General features: G+C 41.2%; 2 protein-coding genes across 4 annotated transcripts in view; one reads left to right on the forward strand and one right to left on the reverse strand.

The window, feature by feature from the left end:
- The window catches only part of arpc4l (actin related protein 2/3 complex, subunit 4, like), a 449,372-nt gene that overhangs the window by 411,825 nt on the left and 22,693 nt on the right, over positions 1-14,854 (reverse strand). The gene's annotated exons all lie outside the window — the stretch shown is intronic.
- LOC137334089 (NUAK family SNF1-like kinase 1) overlaps positions 1-14,854 on the forward strand; it is a 31,588-nt gene that overhangs the window by 7,248 nt on the left and 9,486 nt on the right. For 2 of the 3 annotated variants that reach the window (XM_067998562.1, XM_067998564.1), the window contains exons 2-4: positions 8,052-8,172; positions 10,762-10,913; positions 14,454-14,519. In XM_067998562.1, the coding sequence (XP_067854663.1) occupies positions 8,052-8,172; positions 10,762-10,913; positions 14,454-14,519 (339 nt within the window). The remainder of the gene's footprint in view (positions 1-8,051; positions 8,173-10,761; positions 10,914-14,453; positions 14,520-14,854) is intronic. The other variant, XM_067998563.1, reaches the window with a different exon arrangement.

A 14,854-nucleotide genomic window follows, 5' to 3' on the forward strand; every position in this document is an offset into this window, starting at 1 on the left:
CAAAGGAGCCTGAAGCAAGTGTTAGGGCCCCAATTTGCATAGGCAATGGGCCTAATGCCTGTTTCAGCTACAGTGCGCCCTAACCAATATGGTGTGCAGCGCATTTCTGCTGCGGACTGAGCATGCACATGCTGCACACAATATTGAGCCCTGCAGCACGCATTTTTTCACCCAAAAAACGAACCCTACGCAATCGAATTTCTAGGCACTTACGCCTTTTACATGAAAGACATTGTAAACAAAAAAATAGCCAAAGATCATCCCCAGACTCCACTAGACAGATGTTGAAATTGCAAGAATGTGTCTTGTTAGCAAACTCATTTTACTAACTTTCTGTATGACTGCAGCAAAGCGAACAGAGGCCCGCCCTTGTCAGCACATCTCTTACATTGTGTGTGGTAAGAATGTGGTTAGTTACAGAGGAAACACCTTCAGTTATCTACTGTGTCTTAGGCTCTGATAAAGAGTTACATCTTTTGGTTAACTTTAAAACTGATTCACATACAGTTCTACGTCTAATGTATGTGCTGCTCTTTATCTGATGTGCTTTCAGTTCTACACTTTATATTCCAATGTGGGTGCAGCTTTGTATGATATAAGTATAGCTCTGTATCTGATGCTTGTATAGTTCTGTGTTTGATGACAACATAATAAAGTATATAAAAGTACACTAGTGTAAATTTTTATGTTGCTGGACTAATAATCTAAAGGTCTGGACTAATAATCCATCCAGAGAATGTGAGTTCAAATTGTACCATGGCAGTTTGACAATTTGAATTCATTCTTTTTTTAAATCTGGAAATAAAAAACTGGTATCAGTAAAAGTGACCATGAAATCGTCGGATTGTTGTAAAACCCAACTGGTACACTAATGTCCTTTAGGGAAGGAAACTTGCTGTCCTTACCCAGTCTGGCTTATATGTGACTCCAATCCCATATCAATGTGGTTGACTCTTAACTGCGCTCTGAAGTGGCTTAACAAGCATGGACTGCAGCAGATCAAGAAGAAGGCCCACGTTCACATACTCAGGGCAACTAGCGATGGGTAATTAATGACAGCCTTGCCAGCGATGCCCACATACCGAGAATGAATTCAAAAAAGTGAAAAGGGCATTTGGTCGATCAGTTTATGCCGTTGTTCAAATTAATGTTCTGGTGAACTAAATTAACTTAGTGGCCTCCCGCCTCTATATTTTCACTGATGATTATTAGAAATCCATGTAATTCCTTTTTGAATGGTTTGACTAAGTCAAAGTTCATTGAGCCCAGTGAGTTTGTTCTGTAAATTCATGGCTTGAAGAATTCCGAAATTGAAATTGATGCACAATTTCCTTAGTTTATAATTATGTCCTTGCTTCTCTTTTGTTGGTTCTGCACAGAAGTTTTCACTTAACCAATTACTTTATGATTTTAAAGATGAGTTAAAATTGAATCTCTTCATAACTTCATGATCCAAGATCCAGGATCATTGTTGACATTGTTCTTTGAATTCCTTTGCAGATGCTGCTATGTTTTGATGACTGCAGTCACCAAAACTTGATATATAACTTTTTACGGTCTGAGAAATTCTATGGACTATATGATGATTACAGTCATTACATATATTGCTACTCCATCACCTTAACATAACAAGAACTTTTAGAATAGAAAATCCTACTAGCCCCAAAAAAAGCCCATCCTTTTGTTTATAGATCAGCCTCACCTACCAACCTTCTTACCATATCACTCAATCCCCTTTTCCAGAAATATATCCAATTGTCTTTTGGATTCTGTCTATTTTGATGGCATTCGCTGGACACTTATTCAATACAACTGTTACCCTTTGGATGAGAAGGTTAAACATTCTTACTCTTAACTTTCCAATTGTTTAACTGGCATCCCCTGATGTTTGAATCCTTCCCCATGCTGAACAATTTTATCAAATCTTTTCATGATCTTGAAAACTTCAATTAGATCACTTTTTTTTCTTTACAAATGAACACGAAAGTTAAAAATAAAATACATGGCTTGAATATGTTAATTTAAGCACCAACAATCAAGCTATTTTGGCAGACATTTTTTCAATTAATGAGAGCCAATCAATGATCAATATGGCAACCTTTGCTTTGAAGTAAGTGAATGGTGGATGTTTGATGCACGTTCAGCATTTTATCATTTATTATAATTTTGTCACATCTTGCCAGAAATTGACATCTTCTGATTCATTATTTGGTGTTATTGGTTGTGCATTTGCTATTGGACAGTTTTACCTAGACGCAAAGGTGAACTGTTAATAACTTCAGTAGGGAAGAATTAAACTTGAGACCAGAGCAGGCAGTCTGTCAAATCTGTCTCCTTGCACTTTGTTAAATCATTTCCTTTTCCTCCTGAGTTAGCAACATAACCATTTACATATTTTTCTGGTGGATCTTTGAGACCTAACCAGAATTTATGACATATTGTGGCAAAATGGTCTCGGCATCTAGCAGCTATCTGTATGTGTGGAGAATAAACCATGTCACTGATCATCAACTCAATTATACAACAGCTGTAGGCTGAGTCCCCGGAGGATTTTTCTGGATTCCATCCTTTTCCACATAGAATATAGATTTATCTGGTGCCAACGTTCTGATATTGCCACCAAGTCAAACTGGAGGCAGTATTAAATCCTTTACACAGCAGTTGTCCTGAAGCTAACAAAAGGCCTGTACATTTCATTGTTGCCTTGAGGGTCAATGCAGGTTTATGCCATGATGTTGGGGAAACTGGTTCCAGTGGGAACTGAATAGTTACTTGTGAGGAAAAAGTAAAACATGGCAAACTACAGGCATCTCATTTTGTGACATAATCATTCAAATTTTCAACATCTCAGAGGTAATGTAGGAATTCCATGGACAATTGAAAGATATAACAGAAATTCTTATAAACTTGGACTAGTTTGAAATGTTAACTAATGCACAGTCGTAAAATAGTTTGAGAGGTTGACTAAATACAGTTGCAAAATAGTTAGTCACTAGCCACTTACAAAAAAGGGGGTACATTTCTAAAATGTACAGTGTGTAACAAAATTGTAAACTTGTTTATAAAGAATGGACTTACTATTTCATTACACGTGGAGCACAGAGGAAATTTCCCCATATACACAATCACAGAACAGAGGGAGACAACCCTGATGTCGATCAATTTATATTTGAAAGCCCCACAAGTTCACCCTGATTACTAGATGCCCACCATAAGGACATTCTGATACAATCCAGCTGTCCTACCTTGGTCACCAGGTGTTTATCTAACACACGACCACCCTGATAACCAGATAGAATAAAAAAAAAGACATAAACACTTGTAGTCACTCCTGGCTACCAATTCCCAGCAAGATGGAGGTGACACAATAAAAATGGCACTGTAAAAGGATAAAATGTCTGATTGGCCACTGGAAGCATTTTATTAATAAAAAGGAACAGCCAGCACTCTATCAGAAATGTCTCAATTGGGATCCATCCCGCTCTCTAATCCTAGATACATGCTCAGAATTCCCTATTCCTAATCTTGATGACAATTACTGTATTAAGTAAATCCTTACAGATATACGTAAACTGTTCTGAGCAACTAACGTAATATATTATTGCAAGATGATGAACTGTTGAAGTGGTGCTGAATACTGTTGTACAAGTTATTCTAAACTGCTCTCCTTAGATAAAAGTTCTGATGATCTTTGTGTTAATTTCTGTCTGTGGCCATTGTTGATGTGCAGAGACAAACCATTTGCGTAAGCACAGATGAGAATGAAAGGATTTAGAAGCACTGAGGCCTCCCCCCAGTACTCATCCTCAATCTGTCTACTGTCATTAATCTTCCACCAGTTTGAGGCGCGTGGCTCGACTCATGAATTAGAACAAGAACATTGGTTGCGTTGAAGCGAGAAACTACTTCTGAAAATGGTTAATCTTTGGCTTGCGTGTTCTGAGGGTGGTGTGGAGAAATCTGCAAGTGATGAGGAGCTCCTGATAAAGAAACGGATTAAGTTATCTAAACAAGATGTCAAGTAGAAGGTTTCCATTGGAATAAACACACAAAGCCTTTAATGCTTCACACGTTCTGTGAAGTCAAACGCTACCAAATTAAATTAAGCTACAGATCCCTTGGAGACACAATGATGCCATGCAGTATGACTAGGGGAAAAACTATTAGCTAGAAAAGAATGTATAGTATGACTATACAGCCAGAACAGGCCATATGTTTTGAATGCAAGCAAATCTGAATGGCCAGAACAGAACTTTGCAATGGTGATGGCTCATTTATGTATTCTGAGGGTGGTGATGTCTTGGTTTTGTTTGGAGAGGACTGTTATTGTATATGGTCACAAAGATGAGTACAGATGAAAGAAACCATTTGGCCCATCTAGGCTATCCTTCCATAGAAACCTACAATCCCGCCATCACAGTTTCCAACTGCTTTCCAACACCAAGTCACACCTTGGTCTCTCCCACTACTCCTTTCGCATCTTCCCCTCCCTCAAACACTTCAGCCCATTTCAGCCCTCTTGCATTTCCTTTCAAATCCTTATCTACTTCCTCCAAAGCTCCACCCAGAGTTTTTTCTATTCTTCATTCCCTAAGCCTCTGCACCAAGCAACTCCTCATCACAGCATTTTCAATCTCCATCTCAAATCCCCTTACAATTTCTCCTCCAAATTCACTGCTCTGTTGTCCTCCAGAAACCGCTCCTTCCATATAAACTCTCCTTCCCGTATATATGATCACCCTCTCAACCTTGCCATCTCCCGTGGCCTCTCTACTCCCATGGTCCCATTAATTACAATGCCATCTCTGACCACTTCCTTGTATCCCTTACCACCTACATCCTCCTAGCCTCTTTCAACCACACTTACTTCTACATCTGGTCTTGGAAAAACTCTCTCCAAGTCACTTACAGCTGCACTGTTAACTCCCAACTGCCTAACCTTTGGCCCTCCATTAGCTGTTGAATTGTTCAACAAGCCCCTCGCCTCTACCTTTGGTGCTCTCAACCCCAGCAAAACTTGCACCATCTCCTATCTCAGTCAATCCCCTGCTACGGCCCTCATCTTCGCTCCTTCAAGTCCAAAGGGCACAAACTTGAACATAACTGGCGCACAACTGGCTTAACCATCCATCACCAGATCTGGCTCAACCACACCCTTCACTACGCCTGTGCTGTCAGACCACCTTCTCAAGGACAACTAGGAATGGGCAATAAATGCCAGCCTTGTCACCGACGCCCACATCCCGAGAATGAAAAAAAAATATTGCTTGTCCTACATCCAGTCTTGGATGAGTTGTAATTTCCTCCAGGTAGACATTGGGAAGACCAAAGCTATTATCTTCAGGACCCCAGCACAACTCTGTCCCCACCCACTGGCGCCAAGCCCTACCCAGGCCACTTTCTTAGGCTAAACCAAACTGTCTGACACCTCACGGCTGTGTTATACCCCAAGCTGAGTTTCCAACCCTGAGCTGAGCTTTCAAATAAATATCCTCTACATCACAAAGACTGTCTACTTCCACCTCTGTAACACCATCCACCTCTCCCTGGGCTCATCTGCCACTGAAACCCTCATCCATACCTTTGTCACCTCCAGACTTGACTATAATTACATTACAATAGTGACTACACTTCAGAAGTACTTAATTGGCTGTAAAGCGCTTTGGGATTTCCTGAGGTTATGAAAGGTGCCATATAAATGCAAGTCTTTCTTTTTATTCCAATGCTCTCCTGGCCAGCTTCCCATCCTCCACTCTCCGTACACTTCACTCATCCAAAACTCTATTGTCTGTATCCTATCCTGCACCAAGTCCTACTCACCCATCACCCCTGTCCTCGTTGATCGACATTGGCTCCTGATCCCCAACACCTCAAATTTAAATTTCACATCCTTCTCTTTAAATTCCTCCACAGCCTCGCCCCTCTCTTTCTCCTTAGAAACAAATGTAATTTATAGTAAAATATAGGACAAATTAAAATACAGGAAAAGACAAAAGTTTTGGTTATATTTTAAGCAGGCTGGGAATGAAATTGCTTAACGTCAATGGAAAAGAAAATCGGGTGCGGTGTAAAACGGACAGCCGATTTGCTACCGGCCCGTTCTGCGCTACTGGTGGTGACCAATTTCACCCCCTCTTTGTCCAAAGCTTGTGAAAATTGATTTTAGTTTATTTTAAATGGGTTAATGCCTCAGTAAAATAGCAGGTAGAGGAATTTCAGTGGAACATGTTAAACACTTGTCCATTAATATCACCAACAGTAATTTTTGGGCTTTATGCCAATGATGCATTTGGTCACAAAGTGGACATATATATGGAGTGGTAAAAAGAGACAAAGAAAGGAGAGAGAAGGTGAATCAAAGGGAGAAAAGGAAGGAGAGTTGAAGCGAGGTAAGGAAAAGAGAAGAAGCAAGATAAGCAGAGGTAATGAGCAGCTGCAAGATGTGTGTTCAAGGAAAGGTTAGACAGGAAAGGCAGAGATAAGATGAGGTTAGTATTGCTAAGAAGCTAAGCCACTATTTACAATAGCTAGAGAATTTAATTTTTAGATTTATTTGTATACACTATAATACAAGTTGATGGGGGAAATATGCTTTCCAGGAGGAATCAGTGGTGGCCAGACATCGGATTAAAGGTACCTTCAAGAAAACGGGGTCAGAATATCCCTAAAGAGCAAAAGATTAAAAATATAAGTGTCTGACGGCACAGTTGACAGAATAATTGTAGAAACATTCATTAACTGATTGTCAAGCAGATTGAGGGCAGAGTAATTATAGAAACATTCATTAAGTCAACAGTAAGTCTATTATTTACAGTTAGTTTTCACTATTAGTGCAAACCTATTTTAGTTTTACTCGGTATCAGTGTTGAACATACACTGTTCACAACCTGCAATAGCCTCAAAATGTCAAGAACTGAAATTCAGCAATGGAATCTGGAAACATTCCTGGATTGAGGTATTCTTGAAATAATCTTTGTATGTTTCTGGAATTGTGCAGCTACGTGCTTTTCCCCTTGGTCAGTAGATAACGGTATAAAAATAAACTGGAATGGTCTAACACCATGAACTGTTTGATAAAACTGTTATCAGAAAGTATGTGGAGTCAAATTGAAAACAATGTTATCTTGCTTTAGAACATGAATAGTGTCTGATAGTGATGACTGTCTAGGTCGTTTTATCTCCTTCAATGAAACTTGATTGGCCCAGAGAAAAAATTCAGAATAACAACACCAAATCTGAATTTGGAATGCTTCAGGTCTGTCATCTAGGTAAGGAGCAGCCGACATTTAATAAGTGAACAGCATCCTAAAGAGATACAGCATGGTAGAGTGTTGCTTAGTAAAAGAGAATTGAAGTGCCACTTAGCAACAGAGAATAAAGCAGAAGCTTTTGTGCATGGGGTATAAACAGCTGACCCTCTTGATACATCAGTGAGGTTGATTTCCTCTGGTCACTATATCTGGTTACACTGTAAAAAAAATTAAGCAAGGTTTCCTCTGGTTGCTATTTCATGCATATTCATAAAAGTTTTCAAAAATTTCACTAGAAATACTATTAAGAAATTTGCTTATGATGCCACTACACACAGTGACCAGAAGATCGCATCCCCACAAGCGTATATAAGTTTGTAAGTATTTACATAGTTTACCAGTGAAAACACTGACATGCCAGCTGTGCACAGTGAAAACATGTACCTGTAAAGGGTGATCTTTGGCTCTCAGCACGGATCGATACTCACATTTAACATGGGTCAGAGATAGGGCAACACTGAAGCCCTAATTCTCTAACCTGCACTCCCTCTCCACTGGAACAACATGATCACAGAATCACCTCCAATAGGTGTACTGAGCAGAAGCATTTCTAAACCAAGTACCTCCCTCTTCATGTACAAGCTTTGTTTATTCGGAGAGTCTGAAATAAATGTTTACATTAATCCAAGTGCTCTTCTGTAGCCTATCCTTGCTCTAATTTCCCTGTGATGATTTTGAACTGAAATTCTTATCAATATCTGATTTGGGTTCTTATGAGTCTCCTCAAATTCTTGTTCACAGGTAGCTATTAAATCTGTCCGAAAGGATAAGGTTCAAGAGGAACTGGATCGGATCCACATCCAGCGAGAGATGGAGATCATGTCATCTCTTAACCACCCCAATATCATACGCATTTGTGAAGGTGAGTGTCATCATAACTGAAAGAAGAGCAAAGTGATGAAAGTGTCACACATGTGTTCAAAGGGCAAACACTATACACAATGGGTATTATTGAACCCATTGTCTGCCAGATTACCGCCCAGGCGATGAATGTGATAATTATCCCGAGTATGAGAATCTGTCAGTGGGCCTGAGAGAAATAGGGGTAGATTTTAACTGGGGCGGAAAACGGGTGGTAGCCGATCGGCTGCCCATTATACATCCCGGAAAGGAAAATTGAGTGGCCAATCTGCTACCGCCCGTTTTCCACCCCCGCCAAAAGTTAAAATCGGTCCTATAGCTTTACCGCTTGTCTATGGGACTGAGAGATATAATATTACTCTCAACCTGTGGGCTGGGCTACATTATTACTCTCCAACTATGAGAATGAAAGATACAGTGTTACCCTGTACCTATGAGGTGGGGAGATACAGTATTACTCGCTATCTGTGGGTGGAGAGATATATTATTACTCTCCGTAATGGTGGAGAGATCTGTTATTACTCTACCTGTGGGATAGAGATATAGGGCTCGATTTTCAAATGAAAGTCCGGGTGTGTTGGAGGCAGTGGGGGCGGGGGGCGGCGGGTAGTGAAAATTGGTAAAATCTGGAGCGGGTAAGGAACCCAGCACCAACCCGCCGACTTATGCGGATCACATAGACGCATCTGTGTGCGCGCAGGGTTCTGGAATCCAAAAGTCCCGCCGGCAGTTAAAGCCGGCGGGATGATATTTATTGAAGCATATGTACCTCATTGAGATACTTAAAGTACTTTATTTGTTACATAGTTGGTAGTTGCAACGATTTTCAATTTACCTGGGCGGCTTTCCCATGGCTTCCGATTCAAGCTTGGTGAAACCAAAAATAAACTAAACAAATTAAATAAAATAACATTTCACAAAGTTAAAAATATAAATAAACCTTCCTTTCAAACATAAGAACATAAGAACAAGGAGCAGGAGTAGGCCATCTAGCCCCTTGAGCCTGCTCCGCCATTCAACAAGATCATGGCTGATCTTCTACCTCAAAGCCATTTTCCTGCACCATCCCCATATCCCTTGATGCCTTTAATATCTAGAAATCTAGTGATTTCTGTTTTGAATGTACTCAATGACTGAGCCTCCACAGCCCTCTGGGATAGAGAATTCCAAAGATTCACCACCCTCTGAGTGAAGAAATTTCTCCTCATCTCAGTCCTAAATGGGCTACCCCTTATATTCTGAGACTGTCACCCTGGTTCTAGACTCCCCAGCCAGGGGAAACATCCTCCTTGCATCTACCCTGTCAAGCCCTGTAAGAATTTTGTATGTTTCAATGAGATCACCTCTCATTCTTCTAAACTCTAGAGAATATAGGCCTAGCCTACTCAATCTCTCCTCATACGACAATCCCGCCTCCCAGGAATCAATCTGGTGAACCTTCGTGGCACTCCCTCTATGGCAAGTATATCCTTTCTTAGGTAAGGAGACCAAAATTGTACACAGTACTCCAGGTGCGGTCTCACTAAGGCCCTATATAATTGCAGTAAGACATCTTTACTCCTGTACTCAAATCCTCCTGTGATAAAGGCCTACATACCATTTGCCTTCCTAATTGCTTGCTGCACCGACATGTTAGCTTTCAGTGACTCATGTACAAGGACACCCAGGTCCCTTTGAACATCAACATTTCCCAATCTCTCACCATTTAAAAAATACTCTGCATTTCTGTTTTTCCTACCAAAGTGAATAACTTCACATTTTCCACATTATATTCCATCTGCCATGTTCTTGCCCACTCACTTAGCCTGTCTATATCCCCTTGAAGCGTCTTAGCATCCTCCTCACAACCCACATTCCCACCTAGTTTTGTGTCACCTACACCCACTTTCTCCAATGTCCGATGTCTCCCCCCCACCGATGTCTCTTCAACGTCTCACCCCCCGATGTCTCCCGATATCGCCCCCTCCGACGATGTCCGATGTCCCCCCCATCTTTGAGTCCCCCCATCTTTGTCCTCCACTTCCGATCTTTGTGCCCCCCCAATCTCTGTTCCAGCACCCGATGATGTCTCTCTCTCTCTCTCTTTCTCCCCCCCCCACCCCCATCTCGACGTTGCAGCTCCTGTCGGCAGCCAACCTGTCATTCAGACTGGCTGCCGGGCGCGAAATCCGGAAACAAGATTAATGAGCATCAATTACCTTGCGATCGCGTGGGGAAAGTTAAGTTTATTTATTCGGGTTTGCAGTGCGCCCATTGACTCCCCCGCCGCCCCGCTGCCATCCCACCACCCTTTTAAAATTGAGCCCATATAGTCTTACTCTCTATCTATGGTGTGGAGAGATACAGTATCACTCTCAACCTATGGAAATTAGAACATACTGTAATTGTCTTCCTGTGGAAATAGTTTCTTGGCTCACGGGTATGAGCTTTGAATCCTTTGTTGTGCTTATTGAACATGCCTGTAGAAATGAACATGGAGCTCAAATTCAAGATGTAGTACGTGGCTTTTCTTCCTATAATTAAAATATTCTGTGATAAAACAAAATGTTCCAGATTCAGTGAACGTTTTATGCGGTTTTCTTTTCTGCAGTGTTTGAAAATAAGGATAAGATTATCATTGTAATGGACTACTGCAGTAATGGTGAACTGTACGATTATGTAAATGAGCGTCGTAGACTTTCTGAGAATGAAGCACGCAAAGCTTTCAGGCAAATCGTCTCAGCAATTCACTACTGTCATAAGGTAATTAATAGATTTTCCCACCCTACTTTTGGTAGGGACTTTCTCGGTGTCGTGCCCACACATATCTCTTAACAATGCCACCACATTAATAAATTTTTACATAATAATATTGCTGCCCAGAAGGATAGATGGGAGAGGGGGTGGTGGAGGTGTGGGGAACTGACTGTATATAAATTCCAAATTGCTAGCAGGATTACTCAATAGCAATGGAATGGACTCATTTGTCTGTTCCCTCCCTTCTCTCGCCACCAAAACAGAGACACCTGTACTGCATGGTGCTCCACATAATAGCTCCCCACCCATACATATAAACACACCTAGGTCCAAATGTACAGCCATAAACACAGACACTGCAATCAAGGCAATCAGCACACCCTCAGCAAGATCTGCAGTCATCATAAACAGCAATGGGCGCAGCCTTAAACATAACAATATAATTATATCCACAGCAATATGTACAGCCATAAAATTTTCCAGCAGCAATGTGTACAGCCATAAACACACACAGCAATGTGTACAGCCATAAACACACACAGCAATGTGTACAGCCATAAACACACACAGCAATGTGTACAGCCATAAACACACACAGCAATGTGGACAGCCATAAACACACACAGCAATGTGTACAGCCTTAAACACACACAGCAATGTGTACAGCCTTAAACACACACAGCAATGTGTACAGCCTTAAACACACACAGCAATGTGTACATCCATAAACACACACAGCAATGTGTACAGCCTTAAACACACACAGCAATGTGTACAGCCTTAAACACACACAGCAATGTGTACATCCTTAAACACACACAGCAATGTGTACAGCCTTAAACGCACACAGCAATGTGTACAGCCATAAACGCACACAGCAATATGTACAGCCTTAAATGCACACAGCAATGTGTACATCCATAAACACACACAGCAATGTGTACAGCCACAAACACACATAGCAATATAAATTGTAAATACACACACTATAATTTTGTATAATAATGAGTACACATACAGCAATATGTACAATTATAAACACACCCAGTAGTCAAGTCAATGGGAATCAGGGGGAAAACTCTCGAGTGGCTGGAGTCATACCTAGCACAAAGGAAGATGGTAATGGTTGTTGGAGGCCAATCATCTCAGCCCCAGGACATTGCTGCAGGAGTTCCTCAGGGCAGTGTCCTGGGCCCAACCACCTTCAGCTGCTTCATCAATAACCTTCCCTCCATCATAAGGTCAGAAATGGGGATGTTCGCTGATGATTGCAGTGTTTAGTTCCATTCGCAACTCCTCAGATAATGAAGCAGTCCATGCCCACATGCAGCAAGATCTGACAACATCCAGGCTTGGGCTGATAAGTGGCAAGTAACATTCGCACCAGACAAGTGCCAGGCAATGACCATCTCCAACAAGAGAGAGTCTAACCACCTCCCCTTGACATTTAACGGCATTACCATTGCCAAATCCCCCACCATCAACATCCTAGGGGTCACCATTGACCAGAAACTTAACTGGACCAGCTACATAAATAATGTGGCTACAAGAGCAGGTCAGAGGCTGGGTATTCTGCGGCGAGTGACTCACCTCCTGACTCAAGAAACTCGACACCATCCAGGACAAAGCAGCTCGCTTGACTGGCACCCCATCCACCACCCTACACATTCACTCCTTTCAGTACCGGTGCACCTCTACCACCTAGAAGGACAAGGGCAGCAGGCACATGGGAACAACACCACCTGCAAGTTCCCCTCCAAGTCACACACCATCCCGACTTGGAAATATATCGCCGTTCCTTCATCGTCGCTGGGTCAAAATCCTGGAACTCCCTACCTAACAGCACTGTGGGAGAACCTTCACCATACGGACTGCCGCGGTTCAAGAAGGCGGCTCACCACCACCTTCTCAAGGGCAATTAGGGATGGGCAATAAATACTGGCCTTGCCAGCGATGCCCACATCCAATGAACGAATAAAAAAAATCATAAATATATCAACAGAAACACACAAAATATTTCCAACCAGAATGTGAAAATGTCAGTGACATGAGCAACGATCAGAAGTTTGAAGCTGCAAATACACCAAATAAATAGCAGTGACAACAGCATTTATTTAATGATTTGCTCCTGTGCTCAAACTGTTTTTACTACAATACATTAACACTGTTGAGCCAGTTTCCTGAGTGCCTGCTGCTACTGGCACTATTCATTTTAATGAAAGAAAGAAAGATTTGCATCTATATAGTGCTTTACCACCCTCAAGACTTTCCAAAGCATTTCACAGCAATGAAACACTTTTGGAGTTTAGTCACTGGCATTCAGTAAGTACATCTATTTAAGCTAATTGTAGGCTATGTGACCTGTGATCTTCCAATATGTGCAGCCAGTAGCTGAGGCTTCTTGCCAGTGGTGAACATTCATAACATTGTCCCTATATTTGTTTTTGCCATTTGTTTCTCTGCAGTGTTTCTCAAAATGTTTTATAACAGACACCCACAGAGATTCAAGTTCATACAGGTGTACAATTACATTAGAAAATGAAGGAAGTTTCACAGATTGACTAAACTTGCATTTGCATGACAAATCATTGCTCAACATGAAAGAGCAATTTTGGATAACACATCTGTCCCAAGAAAGGAAAAATGGTATTGGTTTAACAGGATTACTGTGCTCAAGAAGCTCTTCACTTCACTTAAAATCAGTGTTATGTTTTGCAGACAGATCAATATCCTGAATTTAAATAGACATCATTTCATTCACTAATTGCAATAAAGATGATTTAAAATGATTAAACTCCAAACCATATAGCAATTCCTCTGAAAATATCACAGAAATTTTACTAAAATGAATTGCTGATTATTTTTCACAAATTTACACGAAGAACTAGGTCGAGCACTTTTGGTTTTTTAGGTATTTTGACACATTAAATGTTTCCTTATGTCCTTAAGGTTCTATTTCTTGTTTTTGTTTGACAAATTTCTCCATCAATTTTCTTCCTTCCCTCCTCTCCTGAAGGCATTAACTCCTTGCTGGGGCACTGTCCCTTGAGTGTCTGTTGTCCTTTGTTACCTCATCCAAATGTTCATTATTCTGTAGGAGCCTTACCAGTGAGTGCTGATAGGTTATTCAACTACAGATAGCATCACAGCCAAACCCAATTCTGTCCTCACTTAACATTCCCACACACATACTTCTTCTAGTAATACTTAAGAATAGGAACCCTGCCTGTTTTTCTCCTTTCTAGGTCAGGACCACTGACATTACTTGGGCTCCTCTATAGCCGTTGTTGCTAAGAACAGCTAACTCAGCAGAGAACAGACTGGAGAACAGAGATAAGAATGTTGGCCAGGATCATTATCATGATATTACTATCAGAATGATCAGCATCTGATGGAACGATCCTAATGGAGATAATATAAGAGATAACTCGAGCGAGTGAAGAATTGGACAGTTCTGGTGCCTACAGTTCTGACTTATGAGAACTACTCTGACAGTTTAAGATGTTATCTCGTTTCAATTCTTTGAAGCTTGTTTTTTCCCCACAGAAAGGAATTGTGCACCTTGACTTGAAACTGGAGAACATTCTCCTGGATGAAAACTTTAATGTGAAGGTTTGATTTTTATTATATCACTTTTTTCCTTTTGAAATCCCTTCAGAGCAAAATTTTGTACGTGTACTATCACTATATTACTATCAGAATGATCAACATCTGATGGAACGATCCTAATCATAGAATCATAGAACCATAGAAAGGTTACAGCACGGAAGAGGCCTTTCGGCCCATCGAGTCCACGCCAGCTCTATACAAGAGCAATGCAGCCAGTCCCACTCCCCCGCTCTATCCCCGCAGCCCTGCAAATTCTTTCCTTTCAAGTACTTAGCCAGTTCCTTTCTGAAGGCCATGATTGAATCTGCCTCCACCATCCTCTCAAGCAGTGCATTCCA

This window comes from Heptranchias perlo, chromosome 17 (assembly GCF_035084215.1).
Source record: "Heptranchias perlo isolate sHepPer1 chromosome 17, sHepPer1.hap1, whole genome shotgun sequence".
Lineage (NCBI taxonomy): Eukaryota > Metazoa > Chordata > Chondrichthyes > Hexanchiformes > Hexanchidae > Heptranchias > Heptranchias perlo.